This window comes from Falco biarmicus, chromosome 1 (genome assembly GCF_023638135.1).
Source record: "Falco biarmicus isolate bFalBia1 chromosome 1, bFalBia1.pri, whole genome shotgun sequence".
Classification (NCBI taxonomy): domain Eukaryota; kingdom Metazoa; phylum Chordata; class Aves; order Falconiformes; family Falconidae; genus Falco; species Falco biarmicus.
Genome location: NC_079288.1, coordinates 14,943,657 through 14,958,283, shown reverse-complemented (window position 1 = coordinate 14,958,283; position 14,627 = coordinate 14,943,657). Strand labels below are relative to the sequence as shown.

General features: G+C 38.1%; 1 protein-coding gene across 4 annotated transcripts in view; it reads left to right on the top strand.

Moving 5' to 3' along the window:
• NLK (nemo like kinase) overlaps window positions 1–14,627 on the top strand; it is a 67,013-nt gene that overhangs the window by 20,936 nt on the left and 31,450 nt on the right. For all 4 annotated transcript variants that reach the window (XM_056326896.1, XM_056326897.1, XM_056326898.1 and 1 more), the window contains one exon: window positions 13,719–13,848. In XM_056326896.1, the coding sequence (XP_056182871.1) occupies window positions 13,719–13,848 (130 nt within the window). The remainder of the gene's footprint in view (window positions 1–13,718; window positions 13,849–14,627) is intronic.

Sequence of the window (14,627 nt, the reverse complement as noted above, 5' to 3'; positions counted from 1 at the left end):
TTATCTCTGTGCCATTTATATAGAACTCAGCAGATGCTGTTATTGAAGACTTAACAGAAACAGTTGAATTGCAAGTATTGAACAGCCAGCATGATACTGCTTCCTCCTAGAGAGCGGTCTGCGTTTGCACTGTAGCACCCTGCCTTCAGTTGCCAATTAATAATGGTTTCAGAGAGAAACCAGGCATCTCCACAGTGTACAGACCTCACTAGATTATGTTGACAGCGAGATGCTTTAAGTCTGTTGATGTTCTTAGCATGATTTTAATTTTTCTAGAGCTTTGCCTAGCTTTTGTTTTTACTTGATCCATACCGAAACACAGCACATGCTTCCTGTGTTAGTCAGAATGTGTCACTTCAGTTTTAAATGAGGTATTTTCCCCAGGCACTGGACAGGCTTAACTGTAGGTAAGGAGCAGGTAAGAGGTGAGCTGAGAAGAGGAGGAACACTGAAATCTCTTAAAACATTCAGGACTCTGATTTACTTGAAAAGGGAATTGAATTGAAAATGGATTTTTGAAAAGTGTTTGCATCACAGATTTTGCTTGAGTAGCTTGAATAAGTAACAGCTTCCAAAATATTTTTCCTCTTTCTGTACTTTTTTTATGTTTACCTATGAAGACTGCTGCACATCTCACCCTCTTTTTCTTTAAACTTCTAATATCTTCATTTAATTAGCTGAAAGTTAACTGAGACATTCTCAACACCTCAAGTAACATACTGTACTACTTAAAAATGGTATGACTCTCAAATTATAATTATTACAGTGAACATTGACCTGTAAATGAATAACTGATAGTAAATACTTCTCTATAGAGTAAACATATCCTTTTGCTTCTTCTGCTTTTTAGTCTGACTTGTTTTAAATTAGATCAGTCCCTTCAAGATACATACTGTTATTTATTTTAATTGTGACTAGCACAATCTGGGCTCCATTTCCAGTGAGTCTTTACAGTACCACTGAAGTTCAGTGGAGGAAAAAAAAACAACAAAAAAGCAAACAAACAAACAAGCAAGCAAAAAAACCCAAAGAGGTGGCTGTTAGGTATGCTGCTTTACTACATCCATGTTTTTGAGAAAAAAAGGTTTTGTATCATACAGTTAATTCTGTATATTACTTGTACTTAGTTGTAGAGGCAGAGCATGCCATTACCAAAAAGGCTGTAAAGGAAGCTGCTTCCTTATGTTGCAAAGGTTATTTTCTAAGTGTGAGATACACATTTGAGAGAGGGCATTGGGTGTTATGTCTTCCAGTGGTAGCGATGCTGTTACATCCTCCAGTAGATCGGTTGAGCTCTGTCACTGCATGGCCTGTGTAGTTCCTTATTACTTTCCCGCTGACTGGTGTTAGATGTCCGTGTCTCCAAGTTAAATCTAAGTGAAATCAAAGTTTTGCTCGGTAGTAGCTCCTCAGCTATCTTTTTCAGTTTGCTTTCATATCATAGCATATCTCTCAAAGAATTTTTTTTACTCACTGTTAATATTTCATTTTAGCATCTTTGAAGTATTGTCAGCTGGAGGCTGCTGCAGAGCCATAGTGACCTGAAAATCATTAACAGCACATCCGTTTCTTAAATGTCTCAAAAAATAACAGCTGTTCTGTTTGATAATGTCTTTTAACAATGAAACCTTTTTCTTAGTTTTCCATGCTTGGCTGCTAAGAATTCTGCTATCAGTACCAACTTTTACTGAGTGCATTCTTACAGGCTGTTAGAAAGGGGTTAATCTTCTGTACTGCAGCTACTGGGATCTCCTTGTGGGCAATGAATTACAGCAGGATCGTAAACAGAGTTTGTGGAAACTTTCTGAGTGCATGAACTGCTGGTGAAAATATGTGGTTGCACTTTGTAAGTGTTTTTGTGTGTGTTACATGTATCTGCTGTGTGGGCCCTGATTAGCTGCTTAGGATAAGCAGATATTTAATGTATCTTGAAGGTAGAATAATAAGAAATTATGTAATTTAACCCTACACTTGGGTCTCTGGCCACTGCATGAGTCCACCTTTTGTCAGTGTCTTTGCTCACTCCAGTGAGTAGTCAGCCTCAGATCTGATGTGCCTCTCTAATTTCTGCGGCTGCTTCAGCACTGACAATGCTATGACTGGCCAGTCTGTTGATTGCCATTTGTATATTCTTTCTTAGTGGTGATGGGCATCATGCTGAAAGTTTAAGAGCCTTCCAGAGAGAGCTCTGGTCATTGCAGTAAAGTGAAGACTAGAAACTGCACTGCTGTAATATTTTCCTCCTTCTCAACTTACCTGTGTGGCTTTTCCTTTAAAAATTACAGCTAAAATGATTATGAATATCTCCTTTAAACAAGATGGTATCAGCTTTTGCATCTCTTAAACAATGTGTGTACAGCCAGAGGGTAAAACACATTATAATACCATGCTAATTGCGTGTGTATGCTAGAACTCTCTTGTTGTGAAAAATCCAAGAAAAACAAAACCTAACTCCCTTCTAATGATACCACTCAATTAGCCACCACTCCCTTTCTCACTGCAAGGGAAGCCTAAGTCACTCTGCTAGTAAGACAGGACTTAATGTGGTTTGTAACATATAGTGCTGACTCTCAGTTCAGACTTGGCAGACGAGGAGAAAAGGCTCATGTAAAATTAAAAAATTAGGGTCCTCAGATCAGCAATCTTCGGTTATCTACAAGTGAGGCTTTGCTTTAAGCTGTTCTCTGTAATTAACTGGTAGGGTGAGGCATTTCTAGAGAAACAGTTTATGTGTTTTCGAAGTGCACTCTAAAAGGGATTAATCCCACCTATCCCTCTCCTTATTGACTAGGCAGAGCCAGTGTGACTGACTTAGATCATATTTGACACATGCTTAAAGCTGTCATTGTTACTAAAAAAGCAGTCTGTCTGTCTTCCCCTTTGTCTCAGCTACTTATTTTCCTGCTTTCTGCTTTGTTGTGCCAGCACTGCTGTTTGCACGGCCACACGGTGAGCCAGATCTGGGAGCCCAGCCACAACCATTAGCCAGGTTAAGCATGCCACACTTAGAGTCTTAGATTGGAAAATTGACTTTTAGGCTACTAAAGATAGACAAAAAGATTTAGCATTTGAATAATTTAACTTCCATTAAGAATTGTCACAAAGCTTTAAAGTGTGTTTTATATGCGTCGGTGAGCACAACCACTGGTGGGCAGGAACCGGTCTGGAAGACGAACTCTTCAGTCTGTTACAGGAGAAAATACTTCTGTGTATTAGGCAAGGTCACTGGGGCATCCAGAACATCACCTCTGTCCTGTCTCACTTGTATTTTGAGTGTTTGTAATAGTAAAATCGTTAAAGCAGCTACTTCACTTTGCTTACAAACTCAGTATATGTGGATAATTTCCTTTTTATTCTTCAATAAGAAATCGATTGTTAAATGTACATACATACATTGTTTTTATTTTTTTAATGATTTCACACATTATGTGCATTCTTGCCTCACCTTTCCCCTCTGCTACCTAATAGTCCATTAAATGTTGTAAATCGTTTTTTGTTGTGTTCTGGTATGGCTCATTGCCTGTCAGTAATTCTACAGGGAACATATGTACTGGATGTGATGGCTTATACCTGTGCGTAAAATTTACGTACCAAATCAAACATTTCCCAGATAAGTGATTTGATAACTGCACACCCTCTCCCTGCCCTCTCACTTCAATCTTGGGAATCTTTTGGTTTTGTGAACTTTTCTAAAGGATTTTTTTTATTTCATCCCATGCTCAAATATATTTTGAGATATGCTGAGATGTGATTGATCACCATGTACTGAAAAAGTGCTATATTGGGTATCACATGCCCTTGAATATGAGCTGCATATTTGTTTAAAAGTGGTATATCAAATATGCTTGGGTGAGCAGCTGAAATGCTTGTGGGACCAGGTCTGTTACATATCTGAGAGTAAGTCTCTCTGGAAAAAGTCTGCATGATTAAGAGTCAACCAACTGCGGAAAAAAAATCAGTGACTATTAAGAAAAACTTGGAAGGTAATCCTAGTAAGTCGTCGTCCAACCCCCCTTCTGATAAGTCTTGATGTAAATTTATAGGTATTCTCTATAAACATAAGGGAAGGCTCCCTTCCCTCCTAGAACAAACTCCCTCAGCAGTTTCCCACACCGCCCCTGAGAACATTCTTTCATTATTTTGTTTCTGCGTAATAATTGCCATGGAGTAGTCACAAACTTTTTTTTCTACCAGTTGAAACTATAGAACAATGTGTATGTGTTGACCTGGATTCAGAGAGAGAAAAAATTACTGTTGGCATAGTCTCCGCCTTGAAAATTTGCCATCAACATCATAGAGAGTTGCTGAAGACTTATAATGCGTAATTGAAAAGGCTAAATGCCTGCAAGGATTCTTTGAGATAAGAATTGTCTTTGAAAACATTTTAACTAGAGGTCTGGATTGTATCATTAATCCTTTCTGTGGTTCTATTACTCTTTAAAATTGTATTATTTCTGGAGTGATTAGCCTGCAATGTAAATAGAAGCTACAGTTTTTGTAAAGTATCTTTTTTCATGGTATGTTTTATTTCAGAGTATTTTTTTAAATTTTTATGTAGTTCTTAAATATAATAAGACAGACATGTTTATATTCTTTATAATCAGCAAAAAAAAAAAAGTTTTCTGATGGATAGAAGAGTGGCCCTTGTACACAGGGCACTCGGCTGCAGTTCAGGCGATTCAGTCCCCGCTTCTGGCGCTGTCCGTAAGCTCCTGGCGTGGCCGAGGGCCTGCCTTCCTGCTGTACCTAATCGGTGTAATTGCGATCTGCTACCCCATAATCACACCGTCTTGTGCTTTGCCTCAGCCCTGTGTGCACACAGCTTCCCCTCTGTCATGTCCAGGGATCATGTGGTGTTGGGGTGACTTTGTTCCGCTTGCTGCATGTTCGATGCTATCTTTGCCGGCACCGGATCCTGTGCAGCGCTGGCTCACCCTGGGGGCAGCTCTCGGTGGTCCTCAATGCCGATAGGAGGGCAAGACCCAGCGGTGGGTGGGAGCAGGACCCTCTCTTCTGACAGCAGCTTGCCATTATACAAGCAGCACAGCGTCAGTAAATGGCTTGGACAAGTCTGTCCTTATCTAACTTGTCTGTTGAAAAGCTAAAAATCTTTTTCCTTGGGATAGTACTGGTGTATCTGTGGTGGTTTGGAGACGCAGGCAGAGCAAGGGCTGGTATGCCTGAAAGCGTGTCTACTTCAGGCTGGTTTGTTCGCATGAAACAAGAGTCCTGGTTTTCCAGTGAAAAACATTACTTGTAAAGTTACCGTGGTCATTAGTGACGCAGTACCAAATCACTGCTGTAGAGGAAGGTGCAAGTATTCCGGTAGACTTGACGATCTTTTAAAGAAAAAATAAAATAAAAAATGTAGTCATTGTTGGTGTACAATAGGCAGGCTTAGATTTATTAGTGAATATAGAACTAGATATGGAAGAATTAAACAAGATGGCTTGCAGCCTTTAGTCCAGAACATGTGTAATACATTCTGGTTAGGTACAGAAAGTTTAACTTCCAGCTTGATCAAGGATTTGATGAAGGATTTTGCAAAATTTTGGTGGCTGAAAATAATGGGCAATAATTCAAGAGGAATATTTCAGTCTCATGCTAAGCATTCAAATATTTGTGTATTTGATTACTTTTTTTTAACAAGAGCCAAAGTCTGAAATAAGAGAAACTGTCTTGTTGACCTGTGTCTTAATCTCTTTACTTTCATGTTTGTATTTCTTTTCCTTCTTTTTGACTAGAGGGATCATTTTTGTTGTGTTTATAAAAAAGGGAGAACTGACCAAACTGCTGCTACAAAGGAAACAAATGGTTCGAAATAACAGCATGTTGTCAAGTACATTAAGGAATCAATAACAGAGAAATAACCTTCTCAGTATCTTGGCTATAGTAATCTTGGTGTTAGCCATACCAGTAGGTGATATGGCTACAACAAATAGTTGCAGTTGGTCACAATTTTTTAAGTGGTTGAATCATACAGCCTATTAGTTTAAGTGGATATTAATCTGAATGCTTCCTTTCTTATATTCCTGTTAAGTACTAAAAAGCTGGTGAGATAACAGAGCAAGCATCTTCCAATAATTTTTTTTCCAGTTTTACAAAATGGATTGTTTGATAATTTCTACAACTTAATAGTCTACCATTGTTGTGTAGGTGAAGTGTGAGCGGTAAGGGGGGACAACTGGGTGCTGTTAAGAGGCCAGAAGCAAGAGGAGGATGTGGTAACGCCAGCTGTGTTAATGAACACATAGCCAGGCAGCCCACTCCTCCAACAGTAACCAGCCTGCTGGTGTGAGCACAAGTTAATTGTACCGAAAGACTTGTAAATGGTGTGAAAGCAAAGTATTTGACTTGGTTTAATAGTATTTATTAAAAGTAGCTTTTTGCCGTGATTTGTACAGTATAATAAAGAATACTAAATGATTGGGTTTTCTTGCAGTAACAGCTGGAATCATAATTCTTAAAGGCACGATTAGAGCTAAACTATCATCCTTGATATTCCCACTCCCCCCCTCCAAATTATATATATAAACTTATTTTTTTGTCCCATACCTATATATAATTTTTTGCAAAGTTATTTTTGGTTTAAACCTTGGTCTCTTATCTCTTTATCCCCAGCTACGGTTGATGCTTAATAAGTGAAACCTTTGCAGACTTCAGTAGTAGCTTGAAAGAGTGCCCCATTGACTCTGTGCTGAGTGATGGATAGATTCCCTGCCTGCTGTTCACTTTACTGCTAGATTCACCTAGGGTGTAATATCCTAACAAAGCAGAGGAGGGAATTGAAATGTGTTCTTCTGAGAACAGCAGTAAGTAAAGCTGCCTTTCTAGTTGTTCTCTCAATTAGCTCCAAGGAGATTTTCGTGCTTTTCTAGTTTCTCTTGGGGATATGTGACCTGATAGCATATTGCTATAAATAATTATTTTACTAGTATCAAAGTAGGTGCTGTATACAAACACAAAGCAACATTTTCAGCATCTTTATTGGATGCTGTAAATAACAATTTTTCAGACAGGCTCTTTTTTTTTCCTTCCTTCCTTCCTTCCTTCCTTCCTTCCTTCCTTCCTCCCTTTCTTTTTTTCTGTTCTTTGGAATGCAGTCCTGACATTTCTGATATTCACAACTTTGATTGTTAGTTTTGTGCTGCCCCTTGAAGTGAAATTGCTAGTGAGTGGTATAAAGCTCACAAGCTAAGTCAGGGAGGTGAGGAGCAGTGTGAAATTGCTGCAGCTATGCGGGAGAGAATAGAGGAATTGCCTTCAAGCTGGATATTGCAGGTGATCATTACTTGTTTGTAGAAGTGGGTTATTTAAAAGAAAAAAGAAACTGGCCTTAAATGCATATGCCACAGCAACCCCATTTACCTCATTCCTTTATCAGAGACTACAACAGGAGCACTAGGAAAAGACTATTAATCTAAACCAATTTTTATTGTATGGAAGCATTTGAAAAAACAGCAGACAAACCAGGCCTTGCTTACACAGCTGTGATGAACTTCAGCAGTTCTGCAATACACTTAGCTCTTTTTGTTTTTTAAAACGGGTCCCAGGACTAGTAAAAATGAGCGTCAATATATCTGTGGTAACTACCAACATAAATCAGAGTTTTGTATTATTTGATTGAAGACCAACCATTTTATGAAATCTTTCACACTCGCTAATGAGGCTGCATGACAGCTACATCCATGGGAGAAGTGTAAGAATTAATAGGACGCTGATGTTCACCGGTATCAGTGCCTGATTATGTTCTGACTTAACAGAATTGAGTATTCCTAGATAAGTGTCATTGTGGATACTAAACTAAAGAGCTGTGGTACTTCGAGGTACAAAGCACTGTCAGTTTGGTTGAGTGAGGCTCAGCAACAGAAGAGGCTTGGGAATCAGTACTCAGAAGTTTTAGGTATTTACCTTCACGCAGAGAGGAGAAGATGGAAATCCATTTCATGGTTTTGGGGGTAGTGATTGAAAAGATTTCTAGGCATTCAGCAACTACTTTCATATGCATATAATCTTTCTAAGATAATGTTTATTTTAAGAGGTTTTCCTTTTTTTTTTTTTTTTTTCTTTTCTTTATGAATTGGAAAGGATGTTAGACAAAGGCATATACCAGTAAGAAGAAAAAAAAAGTTTTGTAATTTGTGTTACTGTTCAAGTGTAATTAACACTGATTTATGAGAACTTTAATTTAGGCAAATGTAAACTGCCTCGTGATTTTCTGCAGAGCAGATATAAACTTGCTCAACTAGACGGTTAACATTCACATCCTAAAATTTGCTTTCAACCTGAACTTGTTTTTATAAAAGCTGACTGTTGGATCCTTGAGTTTGATGCAACTAGCATAATTTTGTAGCAGTACAGCTGAAGAAAGCGAGTGTTTCAAATCCATCAAAAAATTCTATTTTAGGTATCTTTTTACAATTATCTCCACTTCAGACTTTTGGTTTTTCATTTGCCTGTTGGAACTCCAGTGATGACTTTCTCTGAATTTCTGTCTTGGATTCAGATTTTTAACTTTGATTATATTACTTTCACAGTCTTGACCTGTGTCACCTCCATTGCTGCTGGTAACGCAGCTCACCAGCAACTGGAAGAAGCAGAATGTGTGCATTTGGCTGTGGTTTCAACACGTAGATGCCATTTGATTTAGGTGATGAGTTCAGACTGCTTGCTTTAAAAAATTGTTATGGCTTACTTCAAAAAACATCACAGGCACAGCTACAGAGGCAGTGCAATTGAAAATCAGTGAGTGCAAGTGACTTTAATGCTATTCTGTATTTTGACATTTCCATGCTTTTGGACAGTGTGAGAGGAGTACTTAATGTATTGAATTTCAGACTTTGCCTGAAAATGTTTCACATTGCTATTCTAAAATTAAATCCTATTATTCTAGTTTAATATTTTATTAGAATTGGGATTAAATTAAAATTTAACCTATAATTCAATTAAAAGGACACCTTTTGAGGTCTTCTGTCAGTTTTGTGTGGTGATACAGCTCTCTGAAGGGTATACATGAGTATAGGTTATAGTGTTTAATAGTTTGAGACTAATCAGATGAAAATGTTAGCAGTTGTTACTTAAAATTTCATTTTATTAGATAGGACAATGCAAATAGATATGTTGCTGTAAAAATTGGATGTGTACTGTATGCATTAAAAGTGCACTGTGCATAATATTTAAATAATACTGGTGAAGTTTAGTTTGACAAGTAACTGGTCATTAAGCCAGACGTTTTGACCAGGGTCGCTTCCACTGGAGATCACGGAAGCTGCCTTCAGAGCTGTTCATTATCTGTACAGCCTGAGATTCATTAGCTAATACAGATGGGATAACCCCTGTGTTGCAGAACCAGAAGAGCTCAGCCCAGCAAGCCTTTCAGCAACAAAGAAATAAAAGCATTCCTCTGTAACAGGCTTCAGCACTTATCTCTTTTCTCTGGTACTGTTTGTGCTGAACCAAAGCAGCTGCTACCCTGAGTTAAGAGAGAACAAACTCAACATGGCGTGAAATTACTGCACTTCCATTCACATTCATTAGAGTTATATTGTTACCAGCTACAAGCATGACTGGTCTTTGCATGACTAATAACAAGAAATGCTACTTTGTGAGTTTTACCTTAAAACATGAACAAGACACAATGCAGAATTTGAAACCACGTGTATTATTGGTCCATCTAGTGATACGTGTTATAGCATCTTTATTGTCAATTGCTGGAATAATATTTATACTTAAAAGATCTGCAAAAAGGCAGATAGGAAATTCCTAAACAGAGATATGATTAAAAGGTGGCTGTTAACTCCAAAAGGTCTTGAGTGTAGGTGCCAGAGGTGTGCTGCTGCTGCTGCTAAAACATGCAACCTCTGAGATGTTTGTCATGGGGGAGGACTAGTATCCAAATCCTCAGGTACCAAACAGATGATTCCCCCTTGCTCAATTAGAAACGAACCAGCAAGCAAGTGGAAACGTGTTTTGGTATTTATTCCTCCTCCAGCAGATCAGTTTCATCCTGTCTAGTGGTAGGTTGAATTTCAGAAACAACTCTGTCACCTGCCTTAAATTCAGTGTCTTCTTGTTGGTGCTGCTGTAACAGTGAGACCTGGACATGGCTAAAAAGCTGCTGTGCGCCTTGTAGCAGGCCTGCTTTTTCTCTCCATGTATTCAAGTCCATCATGCATTTTGTCCAAAAAGCCTTCAGGACATTAATAAGAAACCTCCTGAAGAGCCAAGAGGACTGTAATACGTGCTTTGTCAACCCAGCAGTGTAGAATTTTCTGCAACAGGTTTTGTTACGATCTTTTGGTTCTTATTAGTACTTAAGCCCAAAACCAAAGGCAAACTATTCTTGATCTTTCTTTTAATAATGCTGCTTTTATTGATTGATTAATTACATATTGTTAAGCACTTTTCCAATTTCTCCTGTTTCACGTAGATATGGGAACTATATTGCATGTCAGACCTGTTTATGGAATTTTAATATGGCAAAAATACCTAAAATTTCAAAGCTGATTCTGATAAGTTGATTTATTTGCTTGTTAACATTTAGAAAACAGGTTGTTCTTCTATCACTAATTGGAATGGTGTCGTTCCGTTGTGGTAGTACTCAAATTCAGAAGTTGAATGGCTATAGGTACAGCTTAAATATACAGCTAGGAGCCTAAAAAGCCTGTGAAGCTTACAGTCTCCAGAACAAGAGGAAGCATGTTTAACAAAACCACAAACTCTCTGTAACTAGTTTTATGGAAATTGACTTCCTCTTGCTGTAAACAGTCAAGGCCATGCCCAAGTTTCAGATGACAGATTTTTATCAATCATGGAAGGGTGCATTGCTTGTTCACATGTCTGTCTTCAAAAATGTTGTTGTTTGTGACTTCTGGTTGTTTTAGGTCTGTCCATTTCAGGTTCTATTAAACTTCTGTAATTTGAGATAGAAAGCAAACAAACAATCTATTAAATCTGTGAAGCTGCAGCTTAATTTCTTCAGTGAACTAAGCCTACAGACAAATTACCATTGGTTTTTATGCCCTTTTTGTGTTGTACAACCCCTGGACATGATCAATGAAGAGGTTTTAGTCTGTCTTTCTCCATGGTTGTATATGTTTACTGCACTGATTTTTTATAGATAATAGAAATGGTACAAGTAGATGTGAACTCTCTCAAACTGCCTGGATCTTAAGCACTGTTTTATTGTCTTCAAACAAAATGAAACAGTTTTAGAGAACTAATTTATTTACAGTGTAAAATAGCAATTGTGTCTATTTAAAGACAGTTCTTTTGTTGTAGTTATGGCTTTTAGATACATTTCAAAGGAAAAATAATGAAACAAAGCCACATATTTAATTTTCTTCACCTTATTCAGAAATAATTGTAGTGTTCTAAATATGCTACAGTATAGCATAAAATAAATTTTGAAGGTTTTAAGTCAAACATTTTTCATAGCCAAGATAGCTATTTAACTCTTGTTTTAACTACGGTTGAACGTAACATAGCTGAAGAAAGCTGCTTGCGGTCTGCCTGGATATTAAGTCATTTGTGAGGAAATTTCATGTTGTCAAAGGTCTCAGGTCTTGCACCTGTAGGATACTTTAGTGTATCATCATTGCCATCCACTAGCGGAATTTATGCCGTAGCTGTGAATATCCTCCTAATAGCAGTTGTGTGTGTGCGGTTGTCAGCAATAGTGTCCAAACTCCAAAGGGAAAAAATGAGTAACTCAGTAGCATCTGCAGTGTAATCGGTGAGGATTTTTATGAATAAAATTTTACAACTTTGTTTCCGTTACAAGAATATATATGTCAAATTCCCAGAAATCAGCAGCTTTTAAGTTCCCTTTTGCAGGTTACAGGTTTGGTGGGTTGCCTTTTTTTCTTTTTTTTTCTTTTTTTTTTTTTCTCCTTTTCCCCTTTAAAGCTGGTAAAAATTTGGTGGGGGCCAGAAATGCTGTCTCATAAAGAGAGAAGAATACCGCTAATTAGCTGATCAGTGGTGCTTGACCTTGCAAGCAGTGGGAGCTCTCAGCTCATGCTGGGATCAAATTTATATGAATTTGTGAGCCACTGCCTGTTACTGGCCCTGCTGTGTGTCATTCAAAATCTGCCTCTGCAATAATCCTAAAGCTAGGGCCAGCCTGAAGTGTGCCTGCTCATGATGAATAGTACCTTGTTTTGCAAATCGACTCATTGAGGTAACCATCATCTGTGAATGAAGTGACTGTACACTGTGAGGGAGGGTATTTCAGTCCGGCCAATGGTGAGTGCCGAGTTGCATTAACAGTGGATTTTCTGTAGCTTTTCCAGTTTCATTCCCCTTCTTTCCAATTTAGGCTACAGGCAAGAGGCAAAGGTCCTGGAGACAATAGGAAACATATTGTGAATTGGAAGACCTTTTCAGATTCTTTTTGGCTCTGTGTTTCCCACCATAGAAATAGTCTGGTATCAACTTTCCCAGGTTCCCCTCCGCCCCTCGTTTAAAATACAGATAAGCAGCGGCTGTTAACAAGTGTTGTAGCTGAGTGTGTTGGGGCAGTTCTCCTTTGACTCCCAACCACCGGTATCAGTGGTTACTTCTGACTTTCTGGATTGATTGAATAGTTTTGTGTTCTGAGGGACTTGGAGATAAGGCATATATTTGATTACCCCATTCTGATTTTTTATTTAGATGCTTAAAACAGCATGGACCTGAGACAAAAGAAGAAGCCTTCCCTGCCGTCTGTAGGAGAGTCACACCACAGTTAGAAAAGCCAGCAACTTTTTAAGGACAAATGTAGTCATCAGGGTACATAGCTGGATGTAGAGTCTTAAGTGGTTATGGCGTTTCACTGAGAAGAAAGTTATTTTGGTCATCCCAATAAAAATGTGCAGAAAAAAAATGAACGTTTCTTAACAACTAAAGATCTAGAAACCCTGTTTTGTAGTGAGGTTTGAGAACCCTCACCTTAAAAACCGTGATGGGGAATTGAGGCACCATAATCTCCTTGCTCTAGTTTTATGGTTCTCATTATAAAATACTATTTTCAGAATCCAATTACTTTAAATTAAAATACTTGCCATGTGCAAAGCACCTTATAATTTCTGAACTACTATACTTGCATCCCATGAGCTCTATGGGAGAGAGCCAGGTATCATGCCTGTTTCACATTTGTGGAGACTTAGATACCATGTGCTGTTGCTTCTCTAGATGTAAAGTGATTTAGTGATAGATCAAGTAACAGTCTTACACTTGCCAGCGTTCTGTCAGAATGGGATTATTACATTTTTTGCCCTGTTAGGAACAAGAAAGCAGTAGACCTGACAAAAGCAAATCTGTGTAACTGAGAAAATGTTTTAATCTTAATAAGGTCTTTTTGGGGAGGTGAAGGAGATGTTTATTGTCCCATCTGCTCCTCGGCTCAGGGTGTTGACCTACCTTTGAGCTCCAGTGTATGCCAGTGGCAGGCAGTATATGCACTGCTGTACATGTGTCCAGCCACTTAACAGCTACCAAGCTTGACTGGGTATGTGTATTTGTACTGGAATCAAAGAGTGATCGCACTGCGTTTAATACAGACTCTATAGTACAGTGCATAATGCCCTTTGCTTGATACTTTTTTCCCTAGAAATGTCTTCGCATTGTTTTGACTCACCGTCTAAGTTAAGAATGATAAGAACTCTAAAATATTTTTTTCTGATTTAGAAAAATTGTCTAACAGTAGTATGTGATGTTCTAAATCTTTTATTCTGTAGGTCAGTAACAGATCCACGAGATGGAAAGAGAGTTGCACTCAAAAAGATGCCCAACGTCTTCCAAAATTTGGTCTCTTGTAAAAGGGTCTTCCGGGAGTTGAAGATGTTGTGTTTTTTTAAGCATGACAATGTAAGTAAATTCAAAGTAATTTTGAAGTCTTTGATGAAGCCTAATTGTGAAATGGAGCTATCTATAACAGAATTATTTTTTTCTTTTAAATTATAGAATATCTAAAATGCTTTAAAAGCTCTCTAATTTTACGGTTATCAGATTTCCTCAAAACTCAAATATTACTGTTGCGAACACTATAAAAAATGAAATTATCGAGAATCTAAGGATATTCATAATTTCCCTTCCAAAATGTTTGCAAATAGCCAGGCAATACACTTCCACCTAATCCTGTTTTAGGCTTTAGATAAATGTCAGTCTGCACAAAGCTATGCCAGCTGGAGATCCTTTCGCTTGCAAGCTGTTTCTTACTCCATCTTCCTCTCCTTTTTGTTGGAGTTTGTAGTTGTCTTACCTCTTCTAGCAGAGGGGTCATACAAGCAGTCCCAAGTCTGGGTTCGGTAAAATCACCTAGGTTAAGTTAAAACATTTAGAAATTGTTTAAATTGACCCATATGGCTGTGTCTGAAGTGAATCAAGAAGTACTTACAGAAACTGTTCCGCAAGTGCAACTGTGGATATGGTAACCTCCTCCCATTGATGAGCAGTAACGGGCATGTTGGGAGTACTGTCCTCTCCTAGTGGAATGGGATCAGGAAGTGGGTATCTGTTTCAGAACCTTATTTCATTGCTTTTCCTCCTATTTTAAAGTTTACAATTTTTTATCTGAGGGTATCGTATTCCAAGGAAGATTTTTATTTGTGGGTAAGCACTGGATTCAGATAAGTGGTGTTGTCACT